Source organism: Pituophis catenifer, unplaced genomic scaffold (assembly GCF_029215685.1).
Source record: "Pituophis catenifer annectens isolate HBS135680 unplaced genomic scaffold, rPitCat1.0.hap2 SCAF_16, whole genome shotgun sequence".
Taxonomy (NCBI): domain Eukaryota; kingdom Metazoa; phylum Chordata; class Lepidosauria; order Squamata; family Colubridae; genus Pituophis; species Pituophis catenifer.
This window is the reverse complement of record NW_027256896.1, coordinates 8,992,239-9,013,281: the sequence shown is the minus strand read 5'-3', so window position 1 is coordinate 9,013,281 and position 21,043 is coordinate 8,992,239. Positions and strand designations below refer to the sequence as shown.

The 21,043-nt window shown below is 43.8% G+C and overlaps 2 protein-coding genes across 11 annotated transcripts in view; one reads left to right on the top strand and one right to left on the bottom strand.

Annotated features, from left to right (window-relative positions):
- Positions 1 to 19,312, bottom strand: part of GLYR1 (glyoxylate reductase 1 homolog) — a 37,578-nt gene extending 18,266 nt beyond the window's left edge. For 2 of the 8 annotated variants that reach the window (XM_070955362.1, XM_070955363.1), the window contains exons 1-9: positions 19,174 to 19,312; positions 13,746 to 13,782; positions 10,938 to 11,017; positions 6,584 to 6,722; positions 5,826 to 6,047; positions 2,665 to 2,751; positions 1,597 to 1,653; positions 593 to 643; positions 421 to 494 (exon numbers count right to left, since the gene is read on the bottom strand). In XM_070955362.1, coding sequence (XP_070811463.1) covers positions 421 to 494; positions 593 to 643; positions 1,597 to 1,653; positions 2,665 to 2,751; positions 5,826 to 6,047; positions 6,584 to 6,722; positions 10,938 to 11,017; positions 13,746 to 13,782; positions 19,174 to 19,241 — 815 coding nt within the window. In that variant the 5' untranslated portion in view covers positions 19,242 to 19,312. Of the gene's footprint in view, positions 1 to 420; positions 495 to 592; positions 644 to 1,596; positions 1,654 to 2,664; positions 2,752 to 5,825; positions 6,048 to 6,583; positions 6,723 to 10,937; positions 11,018 to 11,291; positions 11,334 to 13,745; positions 13,783 to 17,284; positions 17,553 to 19,173 lie in introns of those variants that run through there. The other 6 variants (XM_070955365.1, XM_070955364.1, XM_070955368.1 and 3 more) reach the window with 6 other exon arrangements.
- Positions 19,313 to 19,775: 463 nt separating this feature from the next.
- UBN1 (ubinuclein 1) overlaps positions 19,776 to 21,043 on the top strand; it is a 45,992-nt gene continuing 44,724 nt past the window's right edge. For all 3 annotated transcript variants that reach the window (XM_070954847.1, XM_070954846.1, XM_070954845.1), the window contains exons 1-2: positions 19,776 to 19,835; positions 20,702 to 20,906. The gene's annotated coding sequence lies outside the window, so the exon portion shown is untranslated. The remainder of the gene's footprint in view (positions 19,836 to 20,701; positions 20,907 to 21,043) is intronic.

Below are 21,043 nucleotides of genomic sequence, written 5' to 3'. Positions count from 1 at the left end.
TTCATTCTCATTTTATGCATGCAACTTCTCGGTAAAGTTCAGACAGCTAGGAAGGAGGAAGGAAGGAAGGAAGGAAGGAAGGAAGGAAGGAAGGAAGGAAGGAGATGTGGAGAAGAAAGAAAGAAAGAAAGAAAGAAAGAAAGAAAGAAAGAAAGAAAGAAAGGCAGGCTTTTCATTCTGAAGAGAAAAAGAAGTAAGGAAGGAAGGATTTTCATTTTGAAGATGAGAGAAAGAAAGAAAAAAGAAAGAAAGAAAGAAAGAAAGAAAGAAAGAAAGAAAGAAAGAAAGAAAGAAAGGCTTTTCATTCTGAAGAGAAGAAGGAAGGAAGGATTGATTTTCATTTTGAAGATGAAAGAGAAAAAATGAGAGAGAGAGAAAAAGAAAGAAAAGAAAGAAAGAACGAAAGAAAAGACCTCTTACTTCTTGTCTGTAGGAGTGATGCTGCCATTGATAGCTGTGCTGTCTGCTGCCTGGATAGACGTGGACCCGGTTTCCTGTGGAAGAAGAAACCCCTGTCAGTGATCAACTTTGCCTGAGCAAAACGGGCAGGATCTGATCAATGAAGGGAAATCAAAAGCAAACTCTTCTATACCTCTTCACACACCTTCAGCTTCTTTGTGATGGCCTGATAGCAAACTGTAGGCTGTGTGGAAAAAGATAAAAGCACACGTTGTAGAAGAACAGCCAAACCTCAACTCAGCTGCAGGCTAAGGGGCCCCATTCACCCAAACAATCCAATTATCATGGACAAGCAAGGAATTCTCCCCCCTAACCACTTATGAGAAATAACAGCTGAGAGACCTCATGAAAGTAGAAGTCACATCCTGAAATAGGGTGATGGCCAAGGATAGCAAATTCTGATTTAAGGAATTAGGTGGGACAGAACGAAGGCTGCTGTAGCTTCAGAATAGAGATGCGCTTAGATTCTCTTTAAAAACATATCCTTTGTATTTTTAATTTGAGTTATATCTTGCTTCTCATTTAGGAGTTTGAGGTGTCATAGGTAATGCTTCTTTTAACAATGTTCCCCACAACAATCCTCTATGGTAGATTAAGCTAAGAAAGTGTGCTTGGCTCCATATAATTTACTGGATTTCTGTAGCTGAAGGAGAATAAAACGGGATCTCTTTGCTCCAAGCTCAAAACTGTATCCTATGCACCCATGTTTCTCAACTATAACTGCATGAAGATGTGTGGACTTCCACTCCCAGAATTCCCTGGATGGCATAGCTGGTTTTTCTGTTTTGACTAATCCATGGTTTATTCAATAGCAATAGCACTTAGACATATATACTGCTTCATAGTGCTTTACAGCCCTTTCTAAGCGGTTTACAAAGTCAGCCTCTTGCCCCCAACAATCTGACTCCTCATTTTACCGACCTCGGAAGGTTGGAAGGCTGAGTCAACCTTGAGCCTGGTGAGATTCGATCTGCCAAACTGCTGGCAGCCGGTGATCAGCAGAAGTAGCCTGCAGTACTGCACTCTAACCACTGCGCCACCGCGGCTCATTCAAAACAGGACGGCCATTCCTCCGCCTATCCACCCTATCCACCATGTATCAGCCTAAAATTCAATTATTATTATTTTTTTGCTCACCTTTTCAGTTTGGCTAAGCAGGAAGTGATGGAAATGAGGGTCACCATCTTTCACAGGCTGTTAACGGCAAAGGAACAAATTGAGAAACCAACAGAATGAAACTGTCAAGTCTTGAAAAAGCATCTAGACACATACTACGAATGGGTTTCAGATTCTCATGATGAAAAGTCTTTGGTGCCTTTTTGGAATCCAGAAGAGTTAGGTTGAGCTTCTTTGCTTACCTCAGGACAAATATAAATGTGCATTTGATGGGGATAAATACATGAAAAAGTCAGGTTACAGAATGTAATTAATAAAAAAAAACCAAAACCTAAGAGTTGGCTGAAAAGCATCCATGCAGCTGTATGGAAGAATGCCTAAAAATGGATCCTTCGTATAAACTTTACCTTATGTAGGCTAAGAAAAGAGTTTCTAAATTAAAAGGACCGGATTTAAATTATTGGCTTCTAAACTGGTATCCCGTGCATTCTTAGGAAGCAGCAAGGGACACTGAACGAAGTACAGGCACCACAGATTATTTTAATGTGTATATAGCCACTTCAAAGACCTTTGCAGGGCAGGATTTTAATCACCTGATGTAAAGATTTCAGTACAGGTAGTCCACAACGTATAACCACCACCGAGTCCAAAATTTCTGTTGCTAAGTAAGACAAGTGAGCGTTGTCCTATTTTATGACCTTGCTTGCCACAGTTGTTCAGTGAATCATAGCAGTTGTTAAGTTAGTAACATGGTTGTTAAGTGAATCTGGCTTCCCCTTTTGACTTTGCTCATCAGAAGGTCGTAAAAGGGGATCGTGTGACCCTGGGACGCTGCCACCGTCATAAATACGAACCAGTTGCCAAGTGCCTGAATTTTTATCATGTGATTGTGGGAACAGTTGTGAGAGAAAAAGTCACTTTCTTCAGTAATGTTGTAGCTTTGAACGTCACTAAATGAACTGTTGTAAGCGGAGGACTACCTGTATTGCTTGAATATATTATCTCCCTCCCTCCCTCCCTCTCACACACACACTACACCAAGAGCTGAATTGTTGCTTCTTCTGAGAAATATGCAAAGAATGAAATCACCTCGCTTACACTCTGTGGCCACTTAAAGCCAGCCATGGTGCCAGTCATCATTTTCTTCACTGTGCTTGACTCAGGAATTGTCGTGTCCTGTGGAGAATATAGACCAGTGGTGAGTACCATCTGTAAAATCCCCAAATCTGTACATACAATCCATCTTGGGAAGCAGTTTAAGTTGGAAGAAAATGTTATTTGACAAAACAGATTTTTTTTTCCTTTTATACTTCCCGAAGAAGAGCTTACTCTCCAAGCAAAACCATCTAGAGCAGCGTCTTTCTTTCATGACATCTAGACAAATGTATGAGGCCACAATCCTCTTTATTTTCATCAAGAAGAAAACTGGAGTGGTTGGCCTACAATTATACATTCTGCAATAAGCTGGAAACAAAGCTGAGAGAGAGGTAAGTCAGCAGAGTTTCCATTCCTCTCATTTAAACAAAAGCAAGCATGAGGAGTAAGCACATGTGGTACCAGAAAGCTAGAGAGAGATATCTTAAGTGGCTGCCCATGAATTCACATGCAATGTCCTCCTTCCCCCTTTCTTAAATGCAGTACTTAAATTCATTTTATGGCTATCCTAAGCCAGCACTGTTTAAACTGTATTCGCTGAAAACAGTGCAACATAAGCTGTTATAGATCCAGTTTTTAACACCACAAAACGTATGTGGTGCTGGTAAATTTCATTTAATTTCCATGTTGGGTTTAACTTGAGCCCTTAGATGGATGGAATTTTATATAATTTCCCCTGCCCAGCTGCCCTGGAGAAAAATATTATAGATATATTGGGAGCACAAAAGAACAAACTTGAATGTGTTCTACCCCATCTCCAGAATTACTCTTCTTCCTAATAGGGCCCAATCATTATTTCTGTAGTGGGATATAGTTTTCACATCACAAATCTTCTGCTTATTGGAAACTCTGAAAAATGGGTCAAAGCTTTTGGCATCCAGATTACTGAACAACTTTGTCCAGTAATTTTTTTTTCATTTTGCCAGGCATTTGCCTTAAATTGAATTGCCTGCTATTTTGGTTATGCTCTAATCATCTTACTTTGAAAACATGCTATGCCCTGGAGACAGAATGATTTGAAGGACTGAAAAGCAATAAAATAAATTCCTTTTCAAAATCTAGTGGGAGCAACTTTTTATTCTCTAGCAATTTTTCCCCACCTGTTTTCTGGATTTGTGGCTTTCAACACTCCAAATTTTCCAGCCACTTCAGCAATAATACCATGCTGAGAATTCCGGGAGTTGAAACAGGTGCATCTGGCAGCCTAATTTGCAGAAGGCTAGTCTGCATTATTTCAAATTTTAGGAGGAATGAACACAGAGCATTCCTATCAGCTAGGAATAAACAATAACAGCAATATAACAAATTCAGACATCTGGCCTCTGTTCTTACAAAACCTCTTGGTTCATTATTTTACAAGCAAAAAACTATTTGGTATCTTAATACTTATCCACCATTACCGAACTCTTAATGACATATTTTCCACCAGCCTTTGAAACCCACTTTCAATATTATGCCACTCTATGAGATCCAACAACCACAACCTAGGCAATTTTTGTTACCAAGACAACTTAGGAACCAGAACTGCTAACAGCCACTGCCACCACCATCAACATCACTACCTCTAATTATCTTTTATGCATCCCAGGCGTTTTCTTCTCTACAACCAGGATTCATGTTAGGCTTTCTTTCATACAATGGAGTCTGAAAATGTCCTTCCACAAAGTCTCAAAGCAGGAAGTTATGCAGGGATGACAGCTGAATATGAGGAGAAGCATCAAGAAAGCAGATTACTAAGGCATCACAAGACAGAGACGAATGGAACCTAGGATATGCATGATTGAATGCCTTATAAAAGAGATCTCGGGGCTGAAGAGAGAAAAGAAGATGAGGCCACTTTATTCATTTCCCAGAATGCTAAAGACTCTCACGACAATTTCTCTGCCACCCTTTTCACTTTGGAAAAGAAATCCAAGCAAAAGCCCTCAAAATCACCATCTTCATCATCATTGGTGGATTATTGTTAACATTGTTAAAAACAAAACAACCCTAGCCACTAGTTACTCAATCTTTCGCAGGTTTCTGTTTTTCCAGATTAAACTCTAAAAGCTTCATTCACAATTCCAAAAAGCAAAGAATACCACTGATAAACCTCATGGTAAATAAGCAAATTCTAAGGTTAAAAGAAAACAACAAAAAAAGAGGTCTCTGTATCCCAAAGTGCAAGCCCCAACAAAGAAAACTCCAGAACTCAAAACCCCTACTGTAAAGACAGAAATCTGGTCTGTCACCAGCAAGATATTAGATGGCCTCTGAAAGTTGCCAGCCTTTACATCCAAAATCAGAAGAAGCAGATTCACAACTGTGAATTGGAAAAAAAAAAAAAGGCAGTGGAAGATAGGAGTGGCACAGAGTTTGATTGTGGATATGTGGTATGAAATTCTAGTATTATCTTGGTTGCTCTGTTTCATAACGACCTTCAGGTTCATCCCCCGGTAAAGAACGTATATTCTAGCATTATCCACTTTGTTGTTTACAACTACATTGAGAAGGTCACCAGCTAGAGGTTGGAAATCTTGGAGAAGAGAGGAGAGGAGAGGCAAACCGTTCTACAAGTGAACTCTAAATGTCCAAGGATGAGTCACACCACAACATGGGAGAGGAGAAAGCTCCAATATTGGCAAGAAAATATGAGGAATTGATGTCTTCTGGTGGAATCATTCACTTCTGGAGTGTTTCTTCATCTTATCACACTACAATTTAAGCCACTTGTCCTGATGTAGTTGGAGATGGATCAGACACACAAATGAGATGGAAATGTTAACAGAAGGTGCTCTGGAACTACCAAAGGTAAAAAAAACTGTGTCGCCATTTCCTCCGCTGGGGTGCGGCAAGATGGAGGGCCCGATGTAAACTTGTTGGACTTTTAACAAGTCCTAAGACATTTCAGGTATAGTAACTCACAAGGGCCAGCTAATACAAGTTAATTACGACTCTGAATGGATATTAAGACGGTAGGTTCCCAAATGGTTAAAAAGACATGCAATTTTCCGAGCGGTCACAACCATGAAGTCATCTGGATGGCTGTTAGGACTACGCTCCAATCTGGACAAGCTCACAGGAGCACGGGAAGGAATGCGCGGCAAAACACAAACCTTCTCGTCTTTGGGTGGGCGCCCTCGCTTCCGGGGGCTTTGCTTGTACATTCTCTTCAGGGGGGGTTTCGAGCCTCGCTCAGAGGACACGGAAGACGCTCGTTTTTTCGGCTTCCTTTCTGACAACCCCGCTTTGTGTTTCTCCTCTCCCACTGACTGCTTCCCCCTCTCTTCACTGGAATTACGCCGGTTCTTCTCTTCAGCGGAGTTATGAGAAGACGCCTGAGAGATCACAGAACAGAAGGATGAGGAAAAGACGGGGCATCAGCTGGCAGCGGTTTCATTTCCCCACACTCACCAAACCCGAGAGGTGTCTGGCCAGGTGTCTGAAGCGCGCCAAAGGCCCCAATTTTTTTAAAAAATAAATAAATAAAAATTAACAGGTTTAAGCTACTGAAACAAGAGAACAAGAAGAAGCTCAAAGTACAACCACGTGCTCTAACACCGGGAGCTCCTTTTGAAGAAGAACCAGGTCCCAATTCCAGAATGCACAGCAGATATACACCTCCAAGTGCTCTAAGGATCAAGTGACCCTTTGATCTCTTTTTATCCAAATCAATCCAAGGCGGTGAAAATGAACAACCTTTCAAAGGCGGCAACTGTGATCCTAACCGTGATCCTCTAGCCACAACCCTGGAGGACAAAGCATGCAATCCCTTTCGGAGAAGGAAGCGGAACAGTCATACGAACAGCTCACCCCCATCCGTGGCTCCAAAGAACAGGGTAAAGTTGGCACCACTCCCTGAAGTACCACCTACCTGGTCTTTGCCTTTTCCTTTCTTGAGGAATTCTTCCACAGCATCCACAGCTTGTTGGAACCTCTTGCCTTTGTTAATTTTGATCATTTCTTCTTTGTGGGCATGGTAAGGTTTCAGCTGCTCTACTTTAATCCAAGCGCTAGTGAAAAGAAATCAGAATCACATTGTTCATAGTCAAAAGAACAAAATGATCACTTTCAGTTACAATGGCATCTCTTTTTTAAAAAAATTCTTATGTTTCTGCCCCCTATCAAAACCTTCCATCCTTCCTCCACAACGTCACTGCCAAAGTTGACCCAGAATATGGCAGGCATCCCATTATAATAACATGATTATATTATGCAGTATGGAATAAGCCTCATCCTCAGGAATGGAATTTGCCCAGGGCAAATAAAATTGACGTGTCTTTATCCCTACTTTCTAAACTGTAAAGAATTTTTTTTCTCTGCTTCATTTTTAAAACAAGATTTAGGGATAATCACTGTTCATTTTTCAGTTGAGGCTCTGCTTCCTTTCCTGTTCCTGCTTGTTTTGTGGTACGGATACAGGTAGTCCTCAAATTACGACCACAATTGAGCCCAAAATTTCTGTTCCTAAGTGAAACATTTGTTAAGTGAGTTTGCCCCATTTTACGACCTTTCTTGCCACGGTTGTTAAGGGAATCGTTGTATTTGTTAAGCTAGTAACATGGTTGTTAAGTGAATTTGGATTCTCCATTGACTTTGCTTGTCAGGTCACAAAAGCGGATCACATGACCCTGGGATACTGCAACCATCATAAATATGAGCCAGTTGCCAAGCATCTGAATGTTGATCATGTGACCATGGGGATGCTGCAACGGTTGTAAGTGTGAAAGACGGTCTTAAGACAATTTTTTCAATGCTGTTGTAACTAAGTCAAGGACTACCTGTATTCCCTAGAGCCTTTATATATTATTTTGGCAGTGAAATCAAAGGAAAACATTTTACTAAAACATAATTCCAACTATCAGAAATTCATTCACAGAGAAGGCATAAACAAAATTTTCTTCTGTGATTTAATGATCACACTGATAGTCCCTGAAGACATTTCCGTCCCCATATTATACCCTCTGAAGCTTCAACACCAACTCAGAATATGCGACAACGGCTGTATTACCTTAATACAGGGGTCCCCAACCTCTGGGCCATGGCCTATTCGGAACTGGGTCATGCAAGTGGCTGGCCGGAATGCGTGCAGCTCAACTTGGGTGAGCTGAGTGGGCACGCTGGTCCATTGTGCGTGCAAGTCGAGCTGTGCATGTATGCAAGCCAGCCACGCAAGGGCTGAATGTGTGTGCCGGTCTGCCACTCACGTGGCCCAGTTCCCTTCTCCCCCCACCAGCCAGGCAGCCAAGCCACAAAGGTTGGGGACCGCTGCTATAACAACATAACCCATAATGTTCATTTGCTTTTACTTGGGGCCACGTGCAGGGAAAGGAGACCTCCCGATGGCACTGAAGGACCATGAGCAAAGGATAGGATTATTTAGCGCAAGGATGTATTAACCTGAGCTGACATACTTCTTTTCAAATCCCTGCAGTATTCACAAGCGAAAAGAGAAGTAGGACCACTTGAATATGTGCGTTAGGTGGCTCAAAATATAGTTGAGTGTGTAAGGAAGGAACTACTCTAGGTAGCTAAGAAGGTATGATTTAGTTTCCTAGAAGTCCTATAGGAACGGTATCTCATCATCATGCAGAATTGGGTCAAGGGCATTTCAGGAAATTGGAATTGCGGCAAAGATGAAATGTAGCCCCGGGGAAATTTATAGCATCGATTAACTGAAACTAAACCCAACCTTTCTTCTGCTATCCAAGCCCAAAAAATATCAACAAGCCTTTGGCCCTTCCTTATGATACAAGCTTGCTTCTGTGCTGTACGCACACCAGAGACAGAAATATCATAGGTAAAGGTTCCCCTCGCACATATGTGCTAGTCGTTCCCGACTCTAGGGGGGCGGTGCTCATCTCCGTTTCAAAGCCGAAGAGCCAGCGCTGTCCGAAGACGTCTCCGTGGTCATGTGGCCGGCATGACTCAACACCAAAGGCGCACAGAACGCTGTTCCCTTCCCACCAAAGGTGGTCCCTATTTTTCTACTTGTATTTTTGACATGCTTTCAAACTGCTAGGTTGGCAGAAGCTGGGACAAGTCACGGGAGCTCACCCTGTTATGCGACACTAGGGATTCGAACTGCTGAACTGCCAACCTTTCAATCGACAAGCTCAGCATCTTAGCCACTGAGCCACCACGTCCCTTAGAGAAATATTAATCAGATATCTAGCAGATACCTGAATAAGAACTGGAGCACGTGTGCTGGCTCCATTAACAAAGCTGCGCTGCCGAAATGGAGACTAATAGGAATGGAAGAAAGCCAACTTCCTTGGGGAAGGGAGAGGTCTACTGTGCAGCTTCCTTCGGTTAACAGATGCTCCCAAAGCCTCCTGCCTTTGCAGTTTCAGAGAAGCAACCAAGACATCATCCGGGCTTCTTAATCTGCTTTTCTACAGGCTGGTTTTCCAATACAGGTAGTCCTCGGTTTACAACCACGATCGATGCCCAAAACTTCCATGGCTAAGCGAGACAGGGGTTAAATTGAGTTTGGGCTCCATTTTACAAGCTTTTCTTGCCACGGTTGTTAAGTGAATCGTTGCAATTGTTGAGTTACTAACACTGTTGTTAAGTGAATCTGGCTTCCCTGTTGGCTTTGCTTATCAGAAGGTCGCAAAAGGAGATCATGTGATACCCCCCAGGACACTGCAACTGAATTGTCAAGCATCCAAATTTTGGTCATGTGACCATGGGGATGCTGCAAAAGCTGTGTGAAAAATGGCCAGATGTCACTTTTTACAGTGTTGTAAACCAGGGTGTCAAAACTTGCGGCCCGCGAACCAGATGTGTCACATGCTGGCCCTGCTCCTACCCAATTTAGCAAAGGGGGAAAAAATCCTGATACGTCATGTGACAACGCAAGTTTGACAACCCTGCTCTAAACGGTCACTAAATGAATTGCTGTAAACAGAGAGGACTGCCTGTAGTGATCTTCCTGGCTTCTACAATTTCAGTAAACGTATGTTTGCCGTGGAAGCTAGAAATCCGTTTTTGTTTTTGGAATTTTAATTCCCATTTACTATATTTTATGCCCACTAAAATAACAGGGCATATAGAGCTCTCCTTAAAGCAGGAGTCGATTCATTAATTTTCCAGACCTCCACATTTCCGTTACTCTCCTACAGCAAGTGATAAGATTTTTCCAAGTTGAATTCTGAGCCATACACAATTTACTTGGAAAGACTGACCCTTTCAGCTGCAATCTGTTCACTGATCTGTGCTGGTACTAAACAGCATTTCAGATACAGCCCCCATTTTGAAGCAAGAGAGAGAATGAAGGCTCCATTTAAAAAGTGTTATATTATATAGCATGCTGAACAGCTTTTTTCAAAAGCTTAACAAGCTGTGAACAAATGAAACTGCTTTACAGCACCAGATTATCGAGTAATCTGGCTCACTAGAAATAATATTTAACACTGTAGTATCCTAAGGGGCTGAACCTACAGATCACACTGTAACCCAAACAGTAATAAACTCCCCCCAACTTAAAACTATGTTTTCTCAGATTTGTAGTCATTCTAAATTAAACATTCATCAATTGCCCCAAATCCCATTTTACAACATTCCGAGTTCGCCAGAAAAAAAAAGTTCCCAGATCACTTATTAGATCTTTGGTTGTTCAAGAATGGGATGTCCAAACTATGATGGAACAAACTGCACTAAACATGTTATTCCAAGCATGCCAATGAAATCAATTTTTATCAAATTCTTATTATTCTGCTGCATTTATTTTCAATTCCACACAGGCAAAAAAGACGATCCCATCTTGCTTACGAGGCCTAATGCCCTGCTTTCTCCATCTGATCATCTTGATCACTTTTCCCAATTGTGTTTTTTTTAAAAAATTATCTAAAACGTGGCGTCATATCCCATGAGGAAGAAGAGGCTGGAAATGATCTCACCCTACCTTCCTGTGTCAAATGTCTTCCTCCCTTCAGAAGAACACTCCCCGATTCTAATTTCATCAAAAAGAAGCCCTCTTTGGGATTCTCCTAGCCAACAGGTGGGAATCCATCCATGGGCCAGATTCAGTTACTCATCTTTAACACTGATTCTAAAGCATCTTTTTCTACTGGCTGAGGGGTTAAGACAGTTTAACAGAAAGACGTGAAATTCTAGTACGTGAGCAAGAGCTTCTCTACAAAGGCTCCAAAGTTTAAAAAAAAAAAATCATCTTTGTTTTCCCTTCCAGATAAAAGAAAAAAAAGAGAGAGAGGGTCACATACTGGTCTTCAGTTCCGAAAAACTTCACAAAGAAGCACTTCTTTCCACGTGGTTTCTTCAGGTCCTTAGGTGGGTTAACAATCTAAAAAGGGAGGGGGTGGATGGGGGAAAGCAGCAACAGTTAAAGAGCGATAACACTGAATTTTTCTCAAGGTTCATCTAGTATTCCCTGCAGAATTGTTGTGCTTTGAAAAGACACTGTTCTGAAATAAGATTGAACATTTGTGGAAATTAAAGATATATTGGCCGTAGTGTCACATAGCGCAATAATATGAAATGTGGTAGGGGTTCACATTCTTGTTTTGACGGCAGATTCACCGTGTGACTTTGGGCTAATCACTCTTTCCCAATCTTACCTACTTCTTTGGGGATAGAAGTTGGGGAGACTTCCATGCAAACCTCTGGAGAAAGACACAGATAAAAGGCAGTAAGGATAAAGGCCGCTGGCTCCAGTGGTGCTGCCACAAATCCAGAAGGCAACAAAACTTGCTAACGGGAACCTTCTACCCAACTGAATTCTGGCTTCTGGTTTATTCTGAGTACTGGCTTTGTTTTAAGGTTCACGTTTAAGGTTTTTGAGAGTAGGGGTTAAGGGGCCAGGCTAGAAACAGAGAGAGTGCAATTTCATGTGCCACCCTGGGTACAAAGCCAGCTGGGTGACCTTGGACTAAACACTCTCTCTTAACCCTTTGAAAGAGCCAATGGCAAACCACTCCTGAAAAACTTTGCCAAGAAAACTGCAGGGACTAATCCAGGCAGTCCCCAGGAGTCAAAAGCTGACTTGAAGGCACAAACACACATATTTTACTAACAAAATGCACCTTTTGGGGCTCCAGTTGTCATGTACCTTTAAAAAAAACCTCCATTACCCAAAGCAACAGCAGGTAAGATTTTATGACCATTACGTCTGCATGTAACAGGACTTACCGTATTTTTCAGAGTATAAGACACACTTCCCCCCCCCCAAAAGGGTGAAAATTTGGGTGCGTCTTATACACCGAATGTAGCCCCGCCCACCCACCGGCCCCCACCCTTTTGGAGCTTTTGGAGGCTGCAAATGCAGCCTCTCAAACAGAGAGCCTCTCAAGCAGATTTTTTTTTTCTTATTTTCCTCCCCCCAAAATAAGGTGTGTCTTATGCTCCGGAGCATCTTATACTCCAAAAAATACGATATGTATTGTGAAGTCGTGTTCAACAATTTTGTCCTTCTGGTATAGATTAAATATGGCAATTTCACGGCTCAGTTCACAAAAGACACTAGACTTAAGTTTCGTTGAAGACAAATGTTGCATTCCCCATAAAGGGTGAGGCCTAACAAATGGAAAGATATTGATTGGGTCAGAATTCATAAACTAACTAGGATAATGACTATAGATTTCACTTAACACAATGTAATATTATTGTTTAAAAGTCTGGATGCTACGTAAACAAAAGCCATACAGGTGGTCCTCACCTACCAACCACAACTGGGACTAGCAATCATTCACAATCTTAAAGTGAAGTATTACATGACCAAGCCCAATTTATGTTAGCTCCAGCTAACATGGTTGTAAAGTAAATCACCCATGGTCATTAAGCGTGAAATCACGTGCCTGTAACTTGTGATTTCCTGCCAGCTTCCTCATTGAGTTTGATGTGAAGGTCGCCAGTGGTGATCACATGACTGTGGGATGCTACGATTGTCATAAATGTATGCCAGCTGCCAAATATTTGAATTGCAATCCTGTGACCCACAAGGACATTGTGACAGCCATAAATTCAAGGTCTGGTCGTAAACCTATTTCAGTGCTGTCATATCTTCAAATAGTCACTGAACAAGCAGTCGATAAGCAAGGACCATGTGTATGATGCTTAATTAAGTATTGAGTAAGCAACACTGGGAAAGGTTATGATTATTTTAAGGCTAGCATTTTTATTCCAATATAAAAGGTGCATCAGACTAGCAGTAAATCTAAGCATTGGTCATATTTATTGCCTATCACTTTGATTTTTCTCAGGGGAAAAGCATTACTCAGAACATGCTGTAGCAAGAAAGAAAACAATGGAAAAATGTACAAAGGGATTAAGTGTGCAGAGCACAAGTTCCCACTCAATACTTGTATGGTAAGAATCATAACCATGGATACACTAATCGTTTTTATCTTAAGTTTTTTAAATATCACCATGCTAGAACTGGGCAGAGTCGGAAAAAAGGATTTAGAGCAGCACTACAGGAGATTTAAAGCTGAATTATGAGTTAGTGTGCAGAGCATGCTTTCTAGCAGGAGAGCTAGCAATTACATGATCAGGAAGCATAACAGGAAAGCTGAGCACCTTGAAATAATGTTCCGTATGCTCTCTCTGCTAAATACCTTGGGTGAACAATTGATTGCTAACTTAACAGTCCCTGCTCTTTCCAACAGTATTTATCGGAAATAGATTTGTCTCTACCTCCCAGCGGTTCTAAATGTATCACAAAGTAAAATTATGGCTCGCCTCGTGGACTTAACTCAGATCTAAACTTCAGGTTTGAAAAACAGAACTACAGTTATAATAAACTATATACTTATTAAGGTTCCTGTGCATGCAAGGAATTTATTTTTCTGTCTGCTACCTTGAATTCAGCTCTTTATTAAACAAAGCCCCTATAAACAAAAAGCAGGGGAAAACTTGTTCAGCCGAAACTAAGATAAAAACTAAGTCGCTGCACCTAATCCGTTTTGAAACCTGCCAAAATGCTTACACTGAAACAAAACGAAAATTTTAGAGTTTGAATATGCAAGAGAACCAGAAGATAAAGAACAGATTAGAATCTAGGTTGAAGAACTTACCTTTCCTGGCCAAGGAGGATACCGCCCCAGCTTCCCCCTACAGAAAAACCAGAAGTCAGTCAAACACTATTAAAAACAGCAGCAATTCATCAATAGCCCTCCCCTATATAGTACTATTAGAAAAGAAATTGAAGAGCTGTATCCGTGATGGCGAACCTATGGCACGCGTGCCACATATTGGTGGGCACACGAGCTCAGCTCCAGCGTGCATGCACGTATGGGCCAGCTGATTTTCAGGCCTTCTGGGCCCACCAGAAGTAGGGAAACAGACTGTTTCCTGCTTCCAGAGGGCCTCAGGGGGTGGTGGGGAAGGCCGTTTTTGCCCTCCCCTGACTCCTAGAAAGGCTCTGAGGCTGGGGACAGCAAAAAATGGGCCTTCCGGAAGTTGACAAACGGGCTGTTTCCGGCCTCCGGAGGGCCTCCGGGTGGGAGTTGGGAAAGGCCGTTTTCGCCCTCCCCAGGTTCTTAGAAAGGTTCTGGAGCCTGGTTAAAGAGAAAAACGGCCCTATCGGGCCATCATGTACCAGGAGTGGGGGGAGGGGTGTGTGCATATTTGCAGGATGCATAGAATTATGCATCGCTCCTGGCATGCGATGGCAAAAAGGTTAGTTATCACTGAGCTATATAGTGAAACCAAGTGTGGTTACAGACAATATTCTTTTATGAAAATACAAATCCAACCTAATAATTTCTTGGGTGCAAAATGCTTTCACAAATGGCAAAAAAGGTTAATAGACATTCATACTGCCTATCTGCTGTTAAAAACGAAGACTAGCCTCTGCAAAGAACTATAAACAACCTTTGTAATGCTTCCAACTTACTCAGTAGGGGCAAATTAGAAACTAGTGTCACTGTTTGGAGTTCCAGATGTGTGTAAAGCAAATAATTTAGCAGTCTGCAAAATTAAGACTCAACTTGGCAAGTCTCAAAGATCCTTCTTAATTTCTTTCACAAGTCTTTTATTTAAAATTATTACTGCATGGCTTGTGGACTCTCAGAACTGAGAGCAACTGCTCTTTAAATGCCCCCCTTTTCAGATTAAAATAGTTTCTTCTGGTAAAACCAACGGCCTACTCTAACTTCTACCAGTACTATTTCAGATTTAAAAGCTTTCCTTCCTAAAAGCAACTCTACAAAAATAGAGCAAGCGTATATTGCCAAAATGTCCGATAACTGGAATTCACATTAAAGGACAATATCCAAACAAAGTCATGGAAAAGGGGACAAGGTATGTTTCTTTAAAAAAGTGTACTGATTTAGACGACTTTGCACTCAAACTGGCATAGAAATTACAAAGGATCGATGATGCTGTAACTTTTGGCACTGTTACCAAATTGCTTCCGAACACAGGAAAAAGAACCATACAGTCTCAACTGCCAATACTTATCTTTCCATCCCCCCTCCCCACCCAATTATAACTGATGAAGCTTCTTGGATAAGAAGTGAAACGTAGTCTTCTTCCTCAAATAAAAACAGTCCAGTTGCCTTTTGAAAAAGGGGGGGGGGAAGCACCTTTGAGACAACTGTGACTTGGATGATTGAGACTCTCCATAGACACACAGGAACAAGGAGAACGTCCCAAAAACCCACTGGGAGCCTTTGCTTAAGCTACTTTGTTAGACTACATAAAAGCAGAATTTATTCATCTAATAGCTTTATAAAGTTCAATGGCTGGAAACTATTTTTAACCTTTTTGATGCCCCCAAGGATTCAAAACGACCAGAGAGATCTATAAGGCATTGAAATATTTATCACGGATAAAAAAAAGTAGCACTTTTTTCTCAGATTTGCACAGGAGCCTGAAAAAGTAGGCTACTTTAATGTGGAGAGAAGAGACAAAGTACTTCTAAGTCGTATTTTTGAAATATACAGCCCCAAGATATATCACTAAGCTTAATCAAGCACAGTACAGGTAGTCCTTGACTTATGACCACAATTGAGCCCAAAATTTATGTTGCTAAGTGAGAAATCTGTTGAGTGAGTTTTGTCCCATTTTACGACTTTTCTCGCCACTTTTGTTAAGTGAATCACTGCGGTTCTTAAATTAATAACACGGTTATTCAGTGAATCTGGATTCCCCATTGACTTTGCTTGTCAGAAGGTTGTAAAAGGGGATCACATGACTCCAGGACACTGCAACCGGCATAAATGCGAGTCAGTCATCAAACATCCAAATGTAAAGCACGTGACCATGGGGATGCTGCAACGGTCATAAGGGTGAAAAACAGTCACAAGTCACTTTTTTCAGTGCCGTTGAACTGTCACTAAATGAACTGTTGTAAGTCGAGAACAACCTGTACATCAGTCTCAGCATTCTCTTTATGACCACTGCAAAAAAGATCACAAACTCATGTCAACTCAACTGCTGGCTCGCTTTACAACCATCACAACTTATGACCATAATTGCCCAATTACAGACGTAACTTCAGGACTACCTGCACTAAGAATAGTTTAAAATGCTTGTATTTTTCTCTGATTTTCAGTATCTTGCTGTACACTTTTCCCTTCCCCAGAAACATACCTACTACATTACTTAAGAGGACTGTAAACTACCATCAGCTACCAAAATGATATCCTATAGTATGCTAGAGACATTATGGATCTGCAAAGCTATAGATGACTTTACCAATTTAACCTTGAAAGTTTGCTGAAAAATTTCACTTTACTTAATTTGATATTAATGGATGCTAGTAGGGCAGGGAGACTTATGTTCATAACAGAGTTTAGAATTATCACATCAAAGGAAATTGGGTAAAAGTTGCCAAAAGCTGTTGCTTTCTCTTTCCAAGCCATTAAGAAGTCGATATTATCAATATTAAATATTAAATCAATACATGATCCAATAATGCCAGTTCTAAGATGCAAAGTGAAGGACACTTAGCTTTACACTCATTTAGTGTATGTAATGTTAAACTGTTAGTTCTACCAAGAGTCACATGTTTGAAGAGGTAGGAAAAAAACAACTTTTTAAGTGTACAGTCTTTGATGACAACGACACTTAAATTTGACAATTCAAATTTATCAAGAGCTTTCAACATCTCTCCAGAAATTAAAAAAAAAAATCTTCATAAATACAATGGGGGCTGCTGTATAAACACTTCCATCTTCTGAAACATCTAATGAGCAATGTTTAAGGTTATACTTTCATACTCCCTAAACCCACTCCATTCAGTTGGTAATTGTGGTTTCCTCTGTATATCATAGGTAGCTATTATTAAATTGTAAACGCCCCTCATTATTATGGGCATTATACAATGAAGACACTCCAACTGCCCAACAATAGTACAGCTCAATTCATTGATGCCACACATTTAAAGATAGGTTTTACAAGTTCCAAAAATTCTCAACTGGCACATAATTAGTTAGTAGCTGTCAAAGAACTTGACAGTAGAAAACTATGCCTTACATAGCCCTTAACCAGCAATGTCTTGCAATCATGGAGAATCAAGGACAAATATAAACCATGCATCCAATTAAGGAATGTTAATTTCAAGAAGAACTTTCACTCTAATCTTGTTATTCCTAACAAGCCCACTTACCAGGAAAAAAATGTGCCTCTCTGTTACTCCAGTTGTTGTATTAGAGACCTACATCATAAAACTGCTGGTAAAGAAGAACAAGAGTCTACAAGGTTTACTGGTCTGAAGAAACAATCCTATGCCATTTTACATGGAAGCAAGTCCATTCAACTCATGGGATTTATTTGGAAGTGGCCTGCATTATAAATCTTACAGAATATTTTAATAAAAGGAACACCGGCAAAACAAAATCTAGATGAAGGTAATAAGACAGCAAAGAACAGCTCCCAGAGCCTCCATCCATAAATTTAGTTAAAATAAACTATTGCCTGATTAATAAGCCACTTAGGAACCTTATGTAGGAAACTGCAGTATAGCTTCAGACCAGCTCTTCCTGACCTCCTTGTTGCATTTCAAATGAGAGATGTCAACTCCCAGAATTCCTCCTATCCATGGCACAGGAATCTGGGAACTGAAATACAAGCAGCAAGATATGTTGGGTGGGGAAAGACTACCAGACATTATCCAATTTTGCTGGGCATTCTTACAGAAGCTGTCCCCATAAAAGTTTCTGCAGGAGTCTATCACTTTGTTGTTTTTTGTAGGTACCCTATTTCCCCCCAAATAAGACATCCCCTGATAATAAGCCCAACGGGCCTTTGAGCGCATGGCAATAAGGCCAAGCTCTTATTTCAGGGTTCAAAAAAATATAAGACAGGGTCTTATTTTTGGGGAAACACAGGTACACTGAGAGTTTCTGCACCGGAGACAAATTCCTTGTGTGTCCAATCACACTTGGCCAATAAAGAATTCTATTCTATTTACCCATCCTACTAAGAAATGCCCAGAAATCAAAGACAGGACCCTTCCTTTTGCACCCAAGGCCTGGCCTATTGCTCTGAGCCCCCGTCGTCGTCGTCGTCGTCCTCCTCCTTTTGCTTCAACACCAACTACTCTATAATTATAGGAAATGCAAAGGAGTATACCCTGACCACATTCTTTCTCTCCACGGGGCAAATCTGTATTATTATGATCATTATTATTATCCCTTGCAAAAGGGGATGCAGCTTCGACAGCCAAGAAACAAAAAAAGCGCGTCTAAAGTTGAACTTGCTGACCAGTAAAATACCTCCGCTGCTGTTGCTGCTTCGTTTACCATTTTCCAAACGCCCCGAGCGAAGAAGGCAAAAAAAGAAGGCTGTTGGGGATTTGGGGCAGCTGACTTTTTTAAGGGCAAGTTGGATTGCCAGTAAAAGGAAGGCGCAAGAAACACCCCCCCCCCAGGTTTGTTTGTTTGTGTTGTGTGTGTGTGTGTGTGTGTGTGTGTGTGTGTGTGTTTAAACCGAGAAGGGACTTCTCGTCCCCTCCTCCACTTGGCTGCCCCGCAGGGAGAAGTAGCCGTTGCTGCTGCTGCTGCTGCTGCTGGTGCGGGTGCTTCCTACGCGGCTCCAACGCTTCGCCTCGGCCCAGGCTTCGCTCTTCCCCTCCCCCCCCCGGGCTGGTCCCCCCCCCCCCACCAAGACAAGTCTTTCGGGGCCGGCTGTCACCCCGAAGCCGGAGAAAGAGCCTCCTCGCTCCAACCCGGGAGGGGTTCGAGGCTGGGAGGGCTACCAAGGGTCTCCTCCTGCCGCCACCCCCCCCCCCACCTTCCCCTCCCGCCAAAGCTCACCGTCCGCCTCAGCAGCTCCACCCCGGTTGGTCCGAAAGGCCACTCCGGTTTCCACGGCTTTATCGGCAGTTTGTTTCTCTCTCCCCCCCCCTTTTTTTTTTTTAATTTGAAGGGCTGGTCCCGCCCCCGCCCTCCTCCCCTCATCAGGCCCCGCGGCCCCGCCCTGCCCTTCGCTTCTTTTCCTCAGGATCGGCGGAGCCCCCCCCCCCCCACCTCCCTCTCTCTTCCCCGCGCAACTCACCACACCAAGTCTCCCAGCCGCAGGTTCACAGGCGGCGCCGCCGCCGCCGTCGCCGCTGCCGCCGCCATCTTCCCGACCCAGCCGGCACCGTCGCTGCGCCTCGGCCGCCACACCCTCCTCGCGCCCACCGGCCCCCCCTCTTCGCGACCCCTCCCCCCCCCGACTCGTTCGGTCGGTCGGTCGCCGCTTCGACTCCCTCACTCCGCCGCCTCCTCCTCCGCCGCGGCCGGCTCGCTCGTTCGCGCACCGCCCGCGCCTCCTTCTTCTTCTTCTCCCTCAGGCAGGGACGGCTAGGAAGAACAGCGAAGAGGGTGGGGGTGAGGCGGGGGGGGGGAAAGGAAAGACAGAGACGGGAGCCCCGATAGGCCGGGCCCCTGCACGTGATGCGGGGCGCGGCGTCCGCGGGGCGCCCTCTCCCCACGTGACCCGACGCCGTCCGTGCGTTTCCCCCCCCCCCGTCCCCCTCCTTTTCCTTTCCCTCCTCCCCGCGAGCCTGGAAGGCGGCGTTGGCGTCACGTGACGCGTCGCCCGCTCGCTTTTTTTTTTTTTTTCTCCTCCTTTTCCTCTCCCCGGCCTCCCTTGCGCGCGCGGGGCCGCTTCTGCCCACCCCTGGCACGTGACGCGGGAGCTCCGAAAGGAGAGAAGGCATCTTGGCGGGGCGGGTAGGGTTAAGGCTTGGTGGTGGTGTGGGGGGTGGGTGGGCGCCGTTTGGTGGGAAGAGCGACGGCGGCCGGCCGCAGGAGGAGGACGACGAGGAGGAGGAGGGAGGCCGGCACGGGCCTGTGTGTGAGCGGAGCGGGCGGCTGAGGGGGGGGGAGAGAAGGGAGGGGGTACAGGGCGCGAGAAGGGACAAACCTCCCGGCGCGCGAAAGCGCCTCCCTCGTAACTAGGGGCAACGGGGCCTTGCTCTCCGCCTCGCCAACTGTAGTTGCGGGAGGAGTGGGGGGGGCGGGTTGATAATAAGCGGCGCCCCTCACCCTGTCGGGACGCCTTCCCTTCATCCCGGCTTCCAGCAGCAACCGACCGGGGTTGTCCCCTAAATTGCCTCCTCGCTCTCTGGGCCCAACTCGCCGCGTGCGAAGGCCGGAACTCCGACTGGGTCGGCCCCAAACGAGGTGGGGGACGGTTGGTGGGGGAAGGGAGGTAAGAAGCCAGGCTTGACCTGTCCCGCAAGACGGGCCACCTTGGGGAGCCTCATGAACCGACCTTATCTTCCCCCCCCCCCCAAACTCGGCCTTCCAGATGGGAAGGACTCCCAATTCCCATTCCCAATGGGGGAGGGGGGGGGCTTCTGCTAATTATTGCTTATCCAGTAATCCCTAAGCAGAAGAAGCTGGTCTGGGGAGGGGGAGGAGGGGAGGGGGGATGTTTTGCCAGTTTGAGCTCCTGTTTGGCTGGCAGCTGTTGGCCCTGGGTGGGGGGTGGGGGGAGTGGCTGTCAGCCAGTAGGCGGCTATATAAATATTCTAAATAAAATAAATTTGGAGCCGCAGCCCTAGCTCAAAGCTCTTGTGTTGTTGCTGCTGCAGGTGAAAGTGGGGGGAAGGCCCTTTGGGCCAGAACTGAGCGGCAGGATTACTTCCCCCCACCACCATCAAAAAAAAGAAAGAAAATAATTTGGGGTGCAGCCAGAGATTCTTCACAGAGCAGCTGGAGAGGAAGAAGTCTCCTTTGGCCTCCTTTCAGAAGACTTCGAACCCTCTTTTGGGATGGATGCCCTTCAAATTCAGGAAGGTAATGGCTCTCTTCCTCCTTGCGCTTTCATCCTCTTAGATTCTTTAGATGTCCCCACTTTTTAAGGCAGGGGACACGGTGGCTCAGTGGCTAAGACGCTGAGCTTGTTGATCGAAAGGTCAGCAGCTCAGCAGTTT